Source organism: Nerophis lumbriciformis, linkage group LG02 (assembly GCF_033978685.3).
Source record: "Nerophis lumbriciformis linkage group LG02, RoL_Nlum_v2.1, whole genome shotgun sequence".
In the NCBI taxonomy this organism is placed as follows: Eukaryota; Metazoa; Chordata; class Actinopteri; order Syngnathiformes; family Syngnathidae; genus Nerophis; species Nerophis lumbriciformis.
The window spans coordinates 37,183,753-37,203,702 of record NC_084549.2 but is presented as its reverse complement, the minus strand read 5'-3'; the positions used below and the strand labels follow the sequence as shown (position 1 = coordinate 37,203,702).

At 38.5% G+C, this 19,950-nt stretch overlaps 2 protein-coding genes across 3 annotated transcripts in view; one reads left to right on the top strand and one right to left on the bottom strand.

Moving 5' to 3' along the window:
• The window catches only part of pkd2l1 (polycystic kidney disease 2-like 1), a 40,643-nt gene extending 39,843 nt beyond the window's left edge, over positions 1 to 800 (top strand). For both annotated transcript variants that reach the window (XM_061962140.1, XM_061962151.1), the window contains one exon: positions 110 to 800. In XM_061962140.1, the coding sequence (XP_061818124.1) occupies positions 110 to 223 (114 nt within the window). In that variant the 3' untranslated portion in view covers positions 224 to 800. The remainder of the gene's footprint in view (positions 1 to 109) is intronic.
• tial1 (TIA1 cytotoxic granule-associated RNA binding protein-like 1) lies at positions 798 to 16,116 on the bottom strand. The gene is made up of 12 exons (XM_061962163.1): positions 15,928 to 16,116; positions 15,463 to 15,559; positions 14,525 to 14,623; positions 14,352 to 14,406; positions 12,088 to 12,175; positions 6,473 to 6,548; positions 6,092 to 6,203; positions 5,918 to 6,013; positions 5,754 to 5,838; positions 5,489 to 5,612; positions 2,781 to 2,950; positions 798 to 2,658 (listed from the first exon to the last, which is right to left on the bottom strand). Exons 1-12 carry the CDS (start codon positions 15,954 to 15,956, stop codon positions 2,535 to 2,537), a joined length of 1,155 nt encoding a protein of 384 aa, XP_061818147.1. The 5' UTR covers positions 15,957 to 16,116; the 3' UTR covers positions 798 to 2,534.
• Between the last annotated feature and the right edge of the window lie 3,834 nt (positions 16,117 to 19,950).

Sequence of the window (19,950 nt, the reverse complement as noted above, 5' to 3'; positions counted from 1 at the left end):
TTTCGTACGAGGTACCGCTGTAGTGGTAAAAATGCTACCAAATAAATTTAATTTACAATAGTTTTGAGTAAAACTGCATGTCCATTTCTTTCTAACGACCATTGAGCAGGCTGATCAAACTGCCTCAGACGGGAGCATCCTTATCTGTGTGGACCGAGGGACAAAGCCTGCAATGTCATCAGGGAGGATTCGTACCATCCCCACTTACGACTGCCATATGTGATCAAACCCTGAGGAATAACGAACAAAGGTCTGCCATAGCGAATGAGTTAACAGAACAAATATTTAGTGCTTTAAACGTGATCTCGTTCCTGAAACTTGCAAGATTTGTTGGAAGCACATGCCGAAATATGTATATATTGTGTACATTTGTTTTTCAATTTGCTTTCTAGAAAATTGCACTAGAGTTACAAATAAAATTAATGTTAGGCTCAAATATTTAGACAACTACAATTAAGTATTGTAGCTGATATATATATATATACATACACACACACTTTAAGTGTTTAGTATATACTGAAATAATTTTGTGCAATATATCTAATATTAATCACCAAAAAGCTAGCTAAAAGTAGATTGCTTAAAAAATATTTTACCATTTTAAGTTGGCCTTGTACTGTCCGCAAGTTATTTGCCCTTTTTTTATATGTAATAGTTTAATAATCATAAATCACATTTATTCAGGTGTTGAGCTGCCCATGCTCAAATCAAATCAAGACAAGCTGAGTTGTGTTTAGAATGAGAGGCGCGTTAACGTTGTAAATGCAGATGAATAAGTGTCTATTAAACATACAAAATCACCTGGTTTGGACATGTCTTTATTTGATGTGACTAGATGTGTTTTAAAATGAAAACCATTGCCAGCGTCTATGAAACATCACTTCTGTTGTACACATTGTTTGTCAGTACATTCAAGATCTTTTGCGACAAATATATTACATTTACACAATTGTGCACAATTCCAAGCTAAAACATCTGCAACCAGCTACTTCAACAAAATGGCCAAATCTTCCATGGAAAATGTGAGGTTGCTCAAATCAGCTAAGTGGCATTCATACTTTAATTACATTATTGAGATTTACCCCTGCCACTCCCACCCACAGACACTGCCCCCCAAAATGAAATCATAAAGTATGTTTACTATAGCAGTCATTAAACACTGCAAAAATGGCAGCAATACAATTAAATCAACTTGCCTTGAAGTCGGAGTGATCAGAGAGGCAAAAGTAAGGTCTCATATCCCCCTAAAAACATCATAATTATAAATCCTTTCAACCAACATGCAATACTAATCGATGTTCTTTGCTAAATATCTAGGAGGCTAATGCCAAGGTTATACTAGCTGAGGAAAAAGCAAGAGAACTTTTTTTTAAATTATTTGACATTCCTCTAGGAAACCAGCCCTGAAACACCTTAAAGGAAATTTTTCTCGTGAGCCTATCCTGGAGCTTTTCCTTTGCTATGGACAGTTCCTCGATACCATATCAAAACTTAACATGCTGTTGATCACTTAAAAAAAAAAAAAAGCTTAAGGAACTGAAATAGTTATTTTTCTTGTATATAAAACTGAAAAATGCCTCAACGTGTTATCAATTAATTATTTCAAGCCACAGCACTGTATAGAAATGGTTGAGTTCTATTCACAAAGCACTTGTCATTCATATCAAAAACAAAGTGATTTTATGGCTGTTGGCTGAAGACAAGCCAACTATTTAAGGTTGCCGTGGCTCATTGCCATTGAAGCAATGATGCTTACATGTGAAACCATCTGTACAGAAATTAAAAACTGAGGTTTTCTATAAAATAGAAAACGCCCCGAGCACAAGCAGTACATAAACATTGTGACAAGACCGCAACTAACAAACTTTCAAAATATTTAGTTTATTTTCAAAGTGTGAAGAACATTGTGTTTATATTGCTGCATTTTGACCAAACAAGAGTTTTTTAAAATAATGTAAGATTTGTTTATATTTCATTGAGATTACAGCGAGTGACCCACTAACGTTTTTTTTTCTTAAAGCTTTTGCTCAAATTTTAAGATGTGTTGGGGAGGATTGGTTGAGCTGTTCTTAAGGGCTTTAGCCCACATTTACAAAAGCCAGAAGTTCAGTATTCCATCTACCTCAGCAGTGTTCCCACCTATTGTCTCTTTGCTGTGATCCAAGCGCGGTTCACTGCTTAAGTGTTAGATGTGTTGAGCACAAGTGTGTTTGTTGTTGGTATATTTATCTGGGATAATTAATACCACATCCTAGAATGCAAACAAAAACCTACTTTCTGAAGCTCAAAAAATTTTCATTATTCTCGCTAAAATGAATCATACTAAAAAAGGGGAAATTATGTGTAAGACAGGATCATTTTGGCTAGAGTTCAGCATGTTTATAGAGCCAAACCTTTTCAAACCAAATACTCTTAAAAGTTTTAGTGAGGTGGACACTATCATTTAAAATATTGGTTGAACCAGTTCTTGTGGGCAACTATAGGCTTTGAGAATATGGCCGCTGTCTTCTCATTACACCTGTTTTAGGACCAGTTCACTGTGTCTGGTACCCAGCCATGTTGAAGTTGGTCAGGTTGGACACGGTTGAACCTGCCGAAGCAGCCGCCTGAGCTGACGGAGAGCCAAATCCTCCAACCCAGGCAGGTGACTGTGACTGCCTGTGAAATGCCACAAAAAAATTATAGTCAGAATACTTTTAGATAAAATTATTACTTACATGTCATTTTAGCGGTTTCAGCATTACTGTGTCTAAAAGAGGCATGAATTTATTAATACTCACTCTACTCCAAAACTTTGCTGGTTCCATGACTGTCCGTACATGCTGTAGGAAGGAACTTGCCATCCATTTGACACATACTGCTGCCCATACTGCTGCTGCTGCTGCTGCTGCTGCTGTTGCTGTGTACTCCCATAAAGCTGATTCCACTGGCCCCACTGACCATACTCAACCTGTGGAACAGACAAAAACATGCATTACGGCAATAAAACAATGATGCATATATACAATGTATGTACTTAGAATGTAACGACTAAGGAGGAAGATCTTTCTCCGAAAGCGATTCTTTTAAGCAAGACTGAAATTGGCAGCTACACACATGCTTTCTGGACAAAAGTTTAATGGTCAGACAAAACAAAGATTGAGCTATTTGGCCACAATGACAACAACATTTTAAAAAGTCAGGATAAGTCTGTAAAACCCAACACCAACGACATTTACATGCCCTTTGAGAATTCTTGCTATTTTTCACACTTTCTTGTGACATCCCTGTTTCATGCACTCTCAAATTCAATTGTTGGCAAGCTCATCTAAAAATGTCAATAGCTGTTTAATGAATAACAGTTTTCCACAGCGCTTACATGCGGTCAGTAACATTTTAATGTGTGTTTACATGACATCTGCTTTGGCTGTTGGGGGTGGTGTTCGGAGGCATAGGAAAAAAAAATCACCATTGTAAACAGACTTTTCGCTACGCATTATTTGATGATTGATTACACGTCAATGATGTCTCAATGTTGTTTATGGACATTCCATTCTTACTTCACTATGGTATTAAGTTTGATTAAGCAGACCAGTGTAGTTTTTCTCACACGGAAACACATACGGAAAGACATCAAATACTTATGTTATCTACTGCCATTATGGTTTTCTACTTATCACTGACTGAACAAATTCAAATGTAGTCTTTTTTTATATTTATTTTAAATTTAAACTGCGAGGTTTCGGTGTTAAAATACAGATATTTGATTCATTTCTACCCACTGGGATGTACAGGCGTAATATCAGATTAAAAGTGGCTTCTTCTAAAACATGCTGGCCCTTATTCAGCAGGTAAGTTTTTATTTTACCCGTATACTTTAAAAATATTGACTTATTTCAGAAGAGACAGCTTTACTTTTCCTCATTGTTGGTGTAAATAAACCCCACTTTCTCTGGGTTCTCTTCTTCTGAATTATGTTGTTAAGACAGGCACGTGCGGTAGATGGCCCTTTCCAATGATTGACCGATCAAAGAATATAGGCAAGAGGCCTTTGGTTTTCAATCGCATCGCGTGTGTATTAATCCGATTCTTAAAAAGTTGAGCACAATCAAATACATTTTAGTGCATGTAAACATGGTGACTGTAGCATTAGGCTCTGGGTCCGTTTTGCTAAATGAAATAACAGTGTGGAATGACAATATGCTTCAAATTGACCCCAAATCAATACCCAGTTGGCTGATTTTTGAGACACAATTGTGTTTATCATGGAAAAAGAAGGTACCGTATTTTCCGCACTATTAGCCGCACCTAAAAACCACAAATTTACTCAAAAGCTGACAGTGCGGCTTATAACCCGGTGCGCTTTATATATGGATTAATATTAAGATTCATTTTCATAAAGTTTCGGTCTCGCAACTACGGTAAACAGCCGCCATCTTTTTTCCCCGTAGAAGAGGAAGTGCTTTTTCTTCTACGCAAGCAACCGCCAAGGTAAGCACCCGCCCCCATAGAACAGGAAGCGCTTCTTCTTCTACTGTAAGCAACCACCCGCCCGCGTAGAAGAAGAAGAAGAAGCGCGCGGATATTACGTTTCATTTCCTTTGTGTGTTTACATCTGTAAAGACCACAAAATGGCTCCTACTAAGCGACAGGTTTCCGGTTCATGAAAAGACGCAATCTCTCCATCCGCACACGGACTACTATTTCACAGCAACTGCCTAAAGACTTTCAAGAAAAGCTGGCTACTTTCCGTGCATATTGTAAAAACAAGATAGCTGAAAAAAAGATCCGGCCAGAGAACATTATCAACATGGACGAGGTTCCACTGACTTTTGATATTCCTGTGAACCGCACTGTGGATACAACGGGAGCACGTACGGTGAATATTCGCACCACAGGGAATGAGAAGTCATCCTTCACTGTGGTTCTAGCTTGCCATGCTAATGGCCAGAAACTTCCACCCATGGTGATATTCAAAAGGAAGACCTTGCCAAAAGAGACCTTTCCAGCCGGCGTCATCATAAAAGCTAACTCGAAGGGATGGATGGATGAAGAAAACATGAGCGAGTGGTTAAGGTAAGTTTACGCGAAGAGGCCGGGTGGCTTTTTTCACGCAGCTCCGTCCATGTTGATATACGACTCCATGCGCGCCCACATCACGCTGGTTTTTAATATATTATTAAAGTTTGACTGACCTATCTGACTGTTTTTTTGACATTCCTTTAGCGCAGTTAGATGCGGCTTATAACACGGGGCGGCTTATAGGTGGACAAAGTTTTGAAATATGCCGTTCATTGAAGGCGCGGCTTATAACCCAGGGCGCCTTATGGTGCGGAAAATACGGTATACAAAAAAGGCAAATTAATGTACCCGGTAACATTCCTGCCTGTGTATGTAAACTTCTTACAACTACAGAAAATTCACATTTAACGGACTAATAAAACCGTATATGGAAATTAATACTGTATTAAAATCAAATAGGTTGATTGTGAGAGGACATTTCCCGTACCTGCTGTGAATTTTTGGTCATATCAGGAGATTCTTTTCCCCAGTAACACTTCACTATGTGTCCTTCAATCACTGTGCCGTTTACTGACACAATGGCATGGGCAGCACTGTCGTGGGAGGAAAACCTTTGAAGAAATAAGAGTTACAAAGGCAAGTTACTCAGGAGGAAAAGAACAGGTCCCAAAAGAAATAAACATGTGTTCATACAATGTAGTCGTAAGGTTGACATCTAGAGGCAAAATGCTGCAATAGACAATGAGAATTACCTAATGAATGAATACCCCTTCTCTGGGAAGACTCTGATTTCCATTATCTGACCAAATGGTGAGAAGGTCTGACGCATTAATTGATCTGAGACAAGAGAAAAAATATGCTATAGGATATTTGTGGAGAGTGACAGACACGGTACAACACTATGAAGACTACTTGCCAGATAGTCCATGCTGGATCCCTCCACAGTACACGGTGCAGTTCTGAGGACTGGACTGGCTCACAACATCATCAAACCTTAGCTGTTTTGAGCCATCTAAAAAAAACATAACAACTGAGACCCAAATAACCTTTTTTGCATGGAATCAAGTCTTCTTTTGCCTCCAAAACTCACTGTCCTGAGAGGTCGTCTTCGAAGCAGGTGGCTTTCTTGTTGCCCAATTGGTGCGGATTTGACGTCCTCCGAGCCACTGGCCCCCCATGTGAAGAATGGCGTTCTCTGCATCCTATAGACACAAATCAAGGACTTTAACTTGCTAATTTTCTAAATCCATTACTGTATATATATATTTTTTGCAATAGTAGTAGTAGGGGTAGAAGTAATAAATACCAGGTAATCAAAATACACTGTGCTAGTTATTCATAAAGAATGCCAGAGCATGTTCGTACTACAACTGTGTGTGTTAAAGGAATTCTACTTATAGTTAATGAAAAGTAGAGTAATGAACAGGGAAATAAATAACCTTTCATCTGTGTTGTTGCACTGGAGCCTTACCAGTTTGTTAAAGAAGGACACAAATCCATACCCCTTTGATTTGCATGTCGCCAGGTCCTTCACAACACGAGCATCTCTGGAGGAAAATGTGAAAACATCAATGACTTCTCCAGTCACATTAATTTACACTACAAAATACAGCCACGCAAACACCGTGAATCCACTACACTCTCCTATATTACTGGTAGCTAGCAGGACCCTGGACTGAGCTTTGACTCAATGACGCAAAAACAATAATTACGAACGTATACATGCAATCTACAGTTTACAAAATGTTTATTAAATTCATGTCACAAGAGCACCTTTTTGTACACACTAAAAAAATTACTTGAATTTTCTTAGGGAACAAGATCATATACAATTCCATGCATTCTTAAATTCAGTGGTATACTCTCTGTGCTCTTCCTACAAATTAAAAATATATAGAATGCACAAGAAGATGAAAATAATTAAATTGCATATACGGCCAGATTTCTTTAAACTGTCCTGGTCAGTTCTTTTCCACCAATAAGTGGCAAATTCAAATTTTGACAAAATATACTTTTTCGAAAATTTTGGAAGAAGAGCTTTTGTGTTAAAACTATGCACTTCAAAATGAAACAATTTAATATCAAATGTAATAATCTACAATATAACACGTAATAACAGAGCATCTACAAATGAAGACATAAGAGGAAAAATGGAATAGAGAAAAAACTACATCTGAGTCTCCAGAGTGCACAGTTCCTTGCTGTTAGCCTTCAAGCTCCTGTCCATTTCTGTAAAATAACCAAAATGCTATTACTTCACTGAGACCCACATCTAAAGGTTGTTCAGGTTCATATACAAAGCTGACATTTTGCTGTCACTTACTATAAACTAAATGTGCAAAGAAGAGCAACAGTTATTAATAAAAGACTGATAGAGCAAAAAAAGAAAAAGCAAGTGAACTGCAACGTACAGTAGCACTTTTTTTTGGGATGGTAATTTTTTATATACCGGTAAGTTACAGAGATGTAAAAGTGCACCATCCTATAGTAAGAGTATAAGGCAAAACCTCCTTGGTGGCTCGTTATACTGATGCATTTTAACAATTCTTATATTGGTTTACATATTTTAAATTATATATGTTATTACATTGACTTTAACCTCAGATACAGCTAACCAAACAATACTGTTGCCCTAAACTAAGTCTATTAACCTAAAAATTATTTTTGCTCAAAATAGCTATAGCAGGGTTTCAGCAGGTATCAGCAAATGTAATGCTTTTTAATGCCACTTAAAACAAAATGTAATGTTCTACTGCAGGTAGTTAATAAATTATATATATATATATATATATATATATATATATATATATATATATATATATATATACAGTGAAGAAAATAAGTATTTGAACACCCTGCTATTTTGCAAGTTCTCCCACTTAGAAATCATGGAGGGGTCTAAAATTGTTATGGTAGGTGCATGTCCACTGTATGAGAGATAACCTAAAAAGAAAACACACACACACACACACACACACACACACACACACACACACACACACACACACACACACACACACACACACACACACACACACACACACACACACACACACACACACACACACACACACACACACACACACACACACACACACACACACACACACACACACACACACACACACACACACACACACACACAAACACAAACACAAACACAAACACAAACACAAACACAAACACAAACACAAACACAGGCTTCTTCTAGTGGTAACAGCAGCTGCCAGTTCTGGTAGTGACAGCAGAAGTTACTTTTTTGGTCACGCCAAATAAATTTGGTACTGTTAACTGCTGCCTGCCTCTGCTTGGCACTCAGCATCAAGGGTTGGAATTGGGGGTTAAATCACCAAAAATGATTCCCTTGCGCGGCACCGCTGCTGCCCACTGCTGCCCACTGCTCCCCTCACCTCCCAGGGGGTGAACAAGGGGATGGGTCAAATGCAGAGGACAAATTTCAACACACCTAGTGTGTGTGTGTGTGACAATCATTGGTACTTTACTTTTTACTTTTATTCGGTGACTTGTGATTGGCTAACAGCATGTGTGATTTCACCGCATTGATGCCCATTGAGAAAAGTTTGGAGGTCTTTTGGCACACGCTGCAGAACGCCTCTCTGGGTTTATTGATGGGCTTCCACTAGACTTTCAAAAGTTAGCCATCCTGCCATTTTTGCTGAAATGTTCTATTTCCTAGACATGCATTTTCCGCGCTTTTGCCACAGCATGAGCATGTTCACAGGTTGTAACGTTCCAAGCATCCAGTGTTCTAACCTCAGACAATCGCCAAAAAAATATTGCCCGTCAATCATCATGCTGTACTTCTAATCAAAATGATTAAATGTTTATACAATCAAAACAAATTGTGAACAATATTTTTCTCCATCAATTGTATAGGACTGTACAATTAACCGAATTTTAATCGTGGTCACTATTTTAGAAGCTACGATTAAATGAGTGATCTCCGGCGATATTAACATTTAAAAAACAAGCTCCGCTGCGTTTCAAACAAAGCATGTTCACAACCAACAGTCAGCCGACCACCAGGGGGCGATCGATAGATAGTGGGCTCACCTGAGAGAGAGTAAGAGTGAGTGACAACAGCGGTTGAATGGAGATCAGCCAGTTGCTCGCGAAAAAAAAATAGAAAAAAATAAATGCATCGTTACATCGGTGCCCTCCCTACAGGGTACCTACAGGCACGCATTTTAACCCCGTAACACGACCGCACGCCTCGCCGTTCTCTAGGCACTCCCGCTCGTTTCCCGAAACCCGAAAATGCTCCCGCGCGCATGAACCAACAACAAACGGCCCAACGAGGTGCACGGCAAAGCTGCTTTGGTGAGCAGTGTACACATCCAAACAAATGATCGACTTGCGGAGACAAGTCGATTAACAAGACTTCCCTTCTTTTCTCAAACGCCATCGTTTGCCGTCGCTGTAAAGCTGGTTGCTACCACAGCGGGCCTTCCGCCACTGGCACAAAACCCCAACGAACAGCTACTATAGCTGGGGTGCTCAAAATACAGACGGCCGTAACGTCAACCGTGCAACGAGGGAGCCCGTATCCATCCACATCTCAAAGACAAGTCAAAATATCGGATGTAATAATGTTTTGTTTGGCCAAATACATATATCCTATAAATACTGTGAGCAGTACAATGAATTTGTTCCTTTGTATGTGCCTTTCATGCATAATCTTATTTTTTCACCTGTTTGCACTTTATGATCGCACTCTGGAATGGCATATTTATTATAGTTAGCCCTTTGTATTTTGTACATTTTATTTTATTATTAATAGATTTGTATAGTTTTTTAACATGAAAGCCAAGTTCACATACTGTTTGTCTAAAATAGAATGTGCAATAAAATATGTTTTAATTAACAGTAAATAATCATGATTTTAATAATAATGAAAAATAATCGTGCAGCCCGAGGTCTTTGTAACAAGTGTGGCTGGGTCATGTGGACGCTGGTGAACCTCACTCCCTAGCACGCTGCACACATATTTGAAGGGCCCAGGTTCGTGCCCCAGGTTAACCGGAAGTACACTTGAATTGATAACAAATTTTGCTGGATAAAACCGGAAAAACAAAGTTGGAAAAACTGGGTCGGGATGTTTGTATTTCCGTTGCCAATGCCATAACAGCATACTTGCTCCTTCGTCAATCTGTATTAATAGGCTCATGTTGCTTATTCAGTTTGAAGATGAAATTATCCCACACAGGGACATTTGGATTACGGTAGTAATAATCTGTTTTCCTCCTAACTTTTGTTACTTAATTAGCAGTGTTTTTCACTAGTGAGTCGCGACTAAACGAGGCAATGTCCGTGCATTCTGTGTGTTAGCTAAAGGCTGAAATATAGTCTCGCGTCACGGAGCTTGCGTACACAACATGTCTTAATCCTCCTCCTATGTACCCTCCCGACCCCTACACCTTGACGTGCACATCCAAAAAATCTAGCTCCGCATCAGCATTCACCAATGAGGACTACGAAATATAGAAGGTCATAAAAACTTTCCACACCATAAAATACATCCATCCATCCATTTTCTAGCAATGTCCGTGCATTCTGTGTGTTAGCTAAAGGCTGAAATATAGTCTCGCGTCACGGAGCTTGCGTACACATCATGTCTTAATCCTCCTCCTATGTACCCTCCCGACCCCTACACCTTGACGTGCACATCCAAAAAATCTAGCTCTGCATCAGCATTCACCAATGATGACTACGAAATATAGAAGGTCATAAAAACTTTCCACACCATAAAATACATCCATCCATCCATTTTCTACCGCTCATTCCCTTCGGGGTCGCATTATAAATACAACTTCCATCAAAGACAAAATAAAAAAATGTAATGTTTTTTTTGGTCTATATTATTTTGTTATCCCTTGCATGTTTCTTTTGTTTATTCTTTCCTTGTGGTAAATTAGTTTCAGATTCCTAATTACTGTTTGAAATTATGGGGAAAAATTATTTCAATGTACATATTTTGAAGAAAATGTATAGTAGTGTTGACTTGTATGTCCTGATTGTTTGAATTGTATGCATCGTTTTAAAATAAAGTAAAAAAAAAAAAAAAGTGATTGGTCAGCTTGTTGTGCATCATTTCTAGGGTTCGCCAACCCACATTTATGAACCTCTTCTACGGTTTTGAAGCAATATGTACATAAAAAGTGACCGTTGCATCAAAATGATTAGTTCCAGCTCCAAAATTAAAATGTCACTTTAGATGCCATTGTTTACCACAACCACTACTACACACAGGAAGCTCTCCCAGTAAGCTAATATCTAGTCAGCAGGAGTTGTGGTTACTCAAACAGGAAAACGTGTGGTTGAGAATTGCAAGTAGGTTCAGCCTGGACGACCAACAAGAGGCTTCATTCTGTTCATGTAATTCCATTGTTGAATAAACGTGCTCAGGTGGTAAGAGTGATGCACATAGTGAGACCTATTGTATCCAGTTTGAAAACCAGAAACAAAAGCACATAAACACACAGACGGCAATTTATTGATGACGGCAAAGTTATCGAGTTCATTTTAATTTATCGTTCGATTATTTGTCTTATCGGTTTAGGCCTACAATTATATGAAATGTTTTAATGCCTCTGGACATCGAATTTAATGCTTACTTAATTGTGTTATTAAATGCCATTTAAAGCCCTAATTTTCGCAAAATCCATTTGACTTAATGCTTTTTAATAACCCGCGGAAACCCTGTATACAGACTCTCGCCAGTCAGGATTATACACACCTAAATGTTCATGCGGAGCAAGTTTGTCTAAATATTGGTGTTTCAATAACATTCATTTGTGAGACATTTCACAAAAGCTGTAGAGGTGTAAGTTTTTGCATACTACTTCCTTCAAAGAAGCATTATAGATTTTACACCAACCATTGCCTAATATACCTTAAAAATGTTAATTATTAATTATTCTCTCTTAATAGACTGATTAAATGATCAGTGTACTGTAAATATGTAATTGTGGCTGTACTAATATCAGTTTTTGAGTAAAAAACATTCTTACAAACCATCATTTATGTTAAATGCTATATGGAACATGAAAAATAAAAAAAACTTACGAGATACTCCCAAACGGTGCAAATGCAGCTCTCACATCCTCGGTAGTAATCTCAGGGCTTAGATCACCCACAAAAACATGGAAGTGGTCTACAATGACAAAAAACAAGACAATTTGAAGAACTGATGAAGTAGTATTTCATTTTAACAAGTACAGTGCCATAAAAAGTGTTTGCCCCGTTCTCAAATTCTTATTTTTTGCATCATTTCCCAATTTTAATGTTTAACATCATCAAACAAATGCAAATATTAAACATTTATCAAGTAAAGTGTATCATCTATCAAAGAAATAAAACTATTCAAGGCTACCTATCTTTGTGTGGAAAAGTAACTGCCCCATAAACCTAATAACTGCGGGTGTTTTCTATAGCTGGCAATGAGTCACAATAATCTAAATTCAGTAACACTGGAGGGTTTCCGAGCATAAACTGCATTTTTCAATCAGATCCCAGTTTGGACTTTGACTAGGCCACTCCAAAACCTTCATAAAAAAAACATTCAGAAGTTCACTTGCTGCCAGTGTATTTTGGATTGTTTTCCTGCTGCATAACCCAAATGCGCTTCAACCTGAGGTCACAAACTGATGGCTGCACTTTCTGCTTCAGTATTTTCTGGTAAAAAGCAGAATTAATAGTTCCATCAATCGCGGCAAGTCATCCAGGTCCCGAAGCAGACCATCACACTACCACCACGTTTGACTGTTGGTATGAGGCTCTTTTTCTGAAATGCTGTGTTAAATGTATGCCAGTTGTAACGAGACACACACCCTCCAAAAAGTTCAACTTTCGTCCATAGAATATTCTCCCAAGACAAAAATCATGGGGAATCATTCAAATGTCTTTTTGCAAAACAGGCCTTTATGTTCTTTTTGGTCAGCAATGGTTTTCGCCTTGGAACTCTGCCATGGATGTCATTTTTGCCCAATCTCTTCTTTATGGCTGAGTCATGAACACTGACCTTAACTGAGGCAAGGGAGGGCAGCAGTTCAGCAGTTCTGTCCTGGGGTTCTTTGTCACCTCCCGGATGAGTCGTCGCTATGCTCTTGGGGTAATTTTTGTAGGCCGGCAACTTCTAGGTTCTCCATTTCTGAATAATGACTCTCAGCATGGTTCACTGGAGTCCCAAAGCTTTAGAAATGGCTTTGTAACCCTTCCCAGACTGATCAATGTCAATAACTTTATTTCTCATCTATTCTTGAATTTCTTTGTATCGTGGCATTTTGAGATCTTTTGGTTGACCTAAATTTGTCAGACAAGTTCTATTTAAAAGGGGACCTATTATTCAAAACCAACCTCTTACCTTTTGGTACCTCCTTGTGTGTATTTGGGATCTGCATAAGTCCTACACAAAACCATGGAGGTATTTCGGAGATACTTATAATAATCTTGCCTTCCTTCATATTTCCGCCAAACTGTTTGGAACTTGCACAACTTGGGCAGATTTTCAACCGGTGACATCAGCGCATTATATTATTTGAAGTGTAGCTGGTAGCTTAGCCTTCTAATTTTCTGGAAAACTACTGTTAAGGATAAGATTTTTGGTGGGACCGACATGATATGAACTAATGAGATGTGTTAATTTCAAGCCTTTCTTCTTCAGTTCCTTTTTGTTCCAGGTCTGACTCTGGCTCGCACATATATGGTTGATAATATCTGTTGCTGTTGCCATTTATGTTGCAGCTGAAAAGTTGTATATACTTTGAATAAGATATATTTCAGTAACTTGCGGGAAGCATCTGTTCTCAAATGGGCGGCATGAGGAGGGGTGCATTTGCATCTTAACTCCTCCTCTTAAAATGGTTTGTTTCCAAAGGCAGCCAAAAAGTGTCTTTACAGCTAAACCTATGCAAAATGTGGAGCAAATAACCATCATAACATATTATGTAGACGAAAATAAAGTGTTTAAAAAATAGAGAGAAAAAAAACATGAGGTTAGATTAGAGGTTTGGAGGTAATCAGGTTTAGGTGTGGACAGTGAAATTGAACTCTAACTTCCAAAAAATTTAAATAGCCATAGTTACAACATGATTTAACAAGGAGGACAATTACTTTTTCACATAGAGCCAGGTAGGTTTAGATAGCTTTTTCCCCCCTTAAAACACTAAATCATCATTTAAAAACTGCATTTTCTGTTTACTTTAGTTATCCTTGTCTAACATTCAAATGTGTTTGATGGTCTTAAACATTTACGTTGGGAATATATTAAAGAAATTAGATTTTTTGAAGAAGGCAAAATACTTTTTCACAGCACAGGCCGCTACACTTACTGGTTGTGTCTTTCTTAAGGCTACTGGGAGTGGTGGCCCAATTTACTTTGACCTCCTAAAACCAAAAGAATGATAAAACAAACATCTCAGTCCTACAGTTTTTATATCATGTTTTTAGAAAAGATGAAATGTGCAAGACTGTTGTTCCCAAAGCAAAATAAAAGTTATCCCACCTTTCCTAGTATTTTCCTTCCGTTCATGGCTCCGAGGGCTGCTGCAGCATCGCTGTGCTCAAAGAATTCCACAAAGCAATAAGGATCATTTGTTGTATGCTGCAAAAGATAATACAGTTGATTCAGCTTTCAATTATGTGGTCTATGGTGTGACCAAATACATGTTATTCTTTTAAACTTGTGGCCCCATTTTTTTTATAACCGTGACAGGATTTTATTCAAGTCATGTACATTTGAGTAGCAGCAGAAATTAGGGCTGCCACATTCTGCAAAATAATGGAATTACAATGTTAAGGCTTACAATTAAAATCACAATTCTCTGGGACAATTTTTTCACCCCGGCACAAGTTTTACTGCCATTTTACATTGGAAAACCCCAGAGGACAGTTGGCTGACTTTTTATGACACAAATAAAATGACCAAATAATCAGTGAACTTAAAAACATGGCATGCTTGCCAATCCACTATACATTCATGCAGGTATATTCAGTAAAGTAACGAGATGGCATCTCCCATGAGCTGTTGAATGATAGCCAGAGTGCCTCGCCGTCCAGGGTGGTGGAACGAATTTGCCCTGGCAAGCGATGCTCTCTTGGGGACGGATAAAGTGTCGGTCATCTTGCCAGGAACAATGAGGCCTGAGTCCTTGAGTAAAATGGCGTTTGTTTGCGATTCTGCATTTTAATGTCAACATTTAGAAATTAGAGTGAATGGAGATTTTTTTTGTGCGACACGTACAAACGAAGTTTTTTCTATGTATTTCAAACATTAAGGAGGTCTACAGACACTCTTTAAACATTACACAAACACAACTCAATGAACCCCCCCAAAGGCAAGCTTTTGACTATAGAGGGAAGGAACAAATCCCTATGGGTAAAACCTTGAACAGAACCCAGACTCTGAAAGGCCACCAATCACATTTACTGTCAAATGTTTACCTCTGTGATCATTTTACAACTTTTACAAGGCCCTATTTGGGTGAAGAGTTGTAAAATCAAAATTTCCGTGACATCCCTGGAGAGGTTTCCCACGTACCTAGAAGGGGAATGAATACAAGAGGGAAATTAGTCACTGAAACAACGAACCAGAATTCGTCAATGTGTTAATATAAGGTAAACAACTTGATTGGGTACACATATTTATGCGCAGGGCTAACGATGCTACTTTAACGGCTCGCGATATTGTTGTATTTGGTTGGACGTCGTTGACGTTACGGCGACATTCTCGCAATAATGCTTGTAATAATATCCTTTGGTAAAAACGGTCATATATATTGGAATGTATGACGAGGAGACAAATATTAAACACCAGGGTTGTATTGGTAGCGCGTCTCAGGTTAGCTACCCGGTTCTCGACATGAGGCAAACAAACGTTTGCAAGACTGCAAAACTAGTGTTACTTACAATGTTCTACGGTATGCCTCCTCGTCCATTGTAGATAATGGATGTCTCAAAAGACGAAATTGGTTTACTAATTACTAATCAGCTGAAGTTTTTCGGCTCCGAAGCGCGCTATATTAACGACTTGCTAACTAGCCCGAAGCTAGCTAACCGGACACCAGACCCTACGTCACGACTACGTCATGTAGTAGCAAGAGCGCATGCGTGTTCTTACAAACGGCGTGTCGTTATCTGTAACAGAATGTTTTTTTGTCCAAACAACAAGCCTTAAAATCTACGCCAATATGTGTTGTAATTTTTTTTAATAAATCAGGAATTTATTTCTAAATCTTCAGCCGCAATTTAGAACTGAAAGTTTAATTTAGCAACTCACGGCTTGGCTGAAATGTTCCAGACCTTTCTTTATGAGCTTGGGTGACCTGAATGCGCATGTCCTATTAGAAGACTGTATTTGCGAAAGTGCAAAAAGGAAAGGTTGTCAATGCAAAAAAAGTCAAGTGACAGTTAAAAAAAGATTTGAATGACTAATAATTGATTTATCTTTTTTGATAAATAAATACATACAAATTGTAAACATGTATTTCATTATACAAACAAATATTGACTGCACTGACTGGGGTGTGTTCAAGCAGTCCTCAAATGACTTGGATGAATTTACTGATGTCATTTGCTCATATTCTGCCTTTTGTAGCGATATGATTATTTCTAGTAAAATGGTTGTCTATCCCAATGACAAGCCATGGGTCACTAAGTCAGTAAAGTCGAGCATACAGAAAAGGAAAATTGCTTTTCAAGTGGGTTCTGTGGCAAATTTTCAGTTGGCTTCGAAGGAGCTGAAAATTTAAATTCTGAAAGCAAAACAGAGCTATAAGTCCCAAATGGAAGACACGATGGCTGCCAACAACCTTGGGTCAGCATGGTCCAGTATGAAAACTTTAGCCGGTGCCCAGAACGTAAACACTAGCGCACATGTCACTTTAAATTATTTTAATTCAGACAGTGTTTTTTGCTAATGCTCTTAATTGTTTTTATAACCGGTTTGATACTCTTGATTGTAGCAAGGAAATACAAGAACTCAGTCTCAAACTTCCTTCTTTCTTTTTTTTGTCCTGTCCAGCTACTCAGGCCAATCCTATTGTTGATGTAGATGCCCATATCAGCTATTTATATTTACTTTACAAAAGATAAGTGTGGGATACTTCTCTTGTTGCCTTATTTGTATTTGACTTTATTAAATGTATTTATATTATTATTTGGTGCAGCCGGGCCGGAGCAGGAGGGGATAGAAAGAGAAAAAAATGAAGACAGAGGGGGAAATTGTGGGGACAAGACGCGGATAAGACAAAGAGACAACAACAACAAACACAACAATAACAATAACAACAGAACAGCATCAGCGAATACGATATGTACAAATATGATAGTAAAAATTATAGAAAAGAAGCAGTTAGTGAAACAAATAGTAATAACACAGAAATAGCACTATTGATAATGAATAATAACAATAATTACCTCTATTATCAACAACACAATTGTTTCAAATGCAACAATACATATATGTAATGATAACTTGAAATACAAAAGAAAGCAGATAAAAGGAGGGGAAGAAAGAGAAGCAAACTGTATTAACCTTGTAGAATATTATAGTAACAATAGGTTAAGCTTTGTCAGTGTGCCATGTGTTCCCTAGGGGAACAATGTTAATATATGTTTGATGAAACGTGATTATATGCATGAGTGTATGTATGCATATGTGCCTGCATATGTACAGTATGTGTATATGTAAAGGTTGAGATAGCCTTTTCAAACACAAAAATAAACAAGAGTCCTGGATCAGATTATATTTGTGGTCGACTACTTAAGTTTTGTGCAATAGAGCTGAGTTCAGTTCATCTATTTTTTTATTTTATTTTTAACCAATCTTAAGAATGTCCCCAAAGTCTGGAAAGATGCTATAATTGTCCCAGTCCCTAAATCCAGTCGTCCTAACATTTTGAATGATTTTAGACCTATTTCCCTGACCTCTCTGCCAATGAAAACCTTTGAAAGGCTGGTGCAATCATCCATCCATCCATTTTCTACCGCTTGTCCCTTTCGGGGTCGCGGGGGGGGGGGGGGGGGGGGGGTGAATGTGTGGGGGGCTGGAGCCTGTCCCAGCTGCACACGGGCGGAAGGCGGCGTACACCTTGGACAAGTCGCCACTTCATCGCAGGGCCAACACAGATAGACAACATTCACACTCACATTCACACACTAGGGCCAATTTAGTGCTGCCAATCAACCTATCCCCAGGTGCATGTCTTTGGAGGTGGGAGGAAACCCGAGTACATGGAAGGAACCACGCAGTCACGGGAGAACATGCAAACTCCACACAGAAAGATCCCGAGCCCAGGATCAAATCCATCATCCATCCATCCATTTTCTACCGCTTATTCACTTCGGGGTCGCGGGGGCGCTGGAGCCTATCTCAGCTACAATCGGGCGGAAGGCGGGGTACACCCTGGACAAGTCGCTACCTCATCACAGGGCTAACACAGATAGACAGACAACATTCACACTCACATTCACACCCTAGGACCAATTTTAGTGTTGCCAATCAACCTATCCCCAGGTGCATGTCTTTGGAGGTGGGAGGAAGCTGGAGTACCCAGGACCTTCGTATTGTGAGGCACACGTACTAACCCCTGGTGCAATCAGAACTTTTAAAAACATTGAGCATTACCTGATCCACTGCAGTTTGCTTATATGTCTAAAAGAGGAGTGGAGGACGTCACACTCACTCTGCTTAATTTGCTTTTTAAACACCTGGAAGAAAATGGGTGTCATGCCCATATTTTATTGATTGACTTTTCATCTGCTTTAAATACAATTCAACCCCACATTTTAATTGATGTTCTTTTAGAACATTTTAACTTAAGCAATAATATTGTGGGCTGGATTTTAGACTTTTTAACAAACAGAACGCAAAGAGTCAGACTGAATGTTTTTTTTTATCAAACACACTGTGCTCCTCGACTGGCTCCCCACAAGGATGTATGCTCTCGCCAATGCTTTTTATTTTCTACACAAATATGTGTTAGAGCACTTTTAAAAAGCAGACTATTTTAAAGTATGCAGATGACACAGAACAAACAATGTTGATGATTGTGTCAAGTGGTGTGATGCTTCATATCCACAAGTGAAGTTCACCTGTGGATATGATGTGGTGAACAATCTTAAAACAAAATATATTATTACTGATTTTAGAAGGCAGGCAATTATTACATATGAGGGAACCATTATTAAGGGACAAACTGTTAAAGTTGTGCAATTCTATAAATGTCTTGGGACCATTATTGACAATACTTTGAATTTTAAGGATAACTGTGATGCTCTATGCAAAAGAGGTCACCAGCGTCTTCACTGTCTTAGGAAATTGTCATTTCTTCATGTTGACAAAACCATGTTAATTTTATTTTATCGTTTTTCTTGACTCGTTTTATATTTTTGTTTGGTGTCATGGTTTGGAGAGCTGTTTCTGAAGGAGAGAAACAGAGTAAGTCAAATAATAAAGTGGTATAGTCGACTTATTGGTGAGCCTCAGCTGAGTTTGGAGTCCCTGTACACTCGGCAGGTACAGCGGATTGCCAATTCAAATACAGCAGAAATCTCCCACCGTCTTTATGGTTAATTACAGCTCCTCCCTTCTGGTAGGAGGATTAGGGTCCCAAAATGCAAAACATCTCGGTATAGGAACAGCTTTGTTCCAGCCGCAGTTATTCTTTTAAACAAATTATAGCTATATTGAACATATTTATTTATTTGTATCTACTTATTAATTCATGGTAGTTTTATCTTACTGTCTTTTACTAACTTTTACACTGCCTACTTTTTTTCTTTTCCTAGTCCTGGTCCCTGGAAGCCTGTTGAGTACTTTGTCATGTTTGTCATGTTGTGATCTGTTTTGTGTTAAAACCTTTGTTTATTGTAATATATGTGCATGTGCCAGTCTCCTGTATTTTACACTGCAAAACAAATCTTCCTTCG

Bases quoted from the DNA above. Each gene is read 5' to 3' on its own strand.
- tial1 (XM_061962163.1), bottom strand. From the start codon at position 15,956: ATGGACGAGGAGGCATACCGTAGAACATT. The intron at 15,560-15,927 runs GTAAGTAACACT...TTCCCCTTCTAG, and splicing joins GAGGCATACCGTAGAACATT to GTACGTGGGAAACCTCTCCA. The intron at 2,659-2,780 runs GTGAGTATTAAT...GGCATTTCACAG, and splicing joins CAGCAAAGTTTTGGAGTAGA to GCAGTCACAGTCACCTGCCT.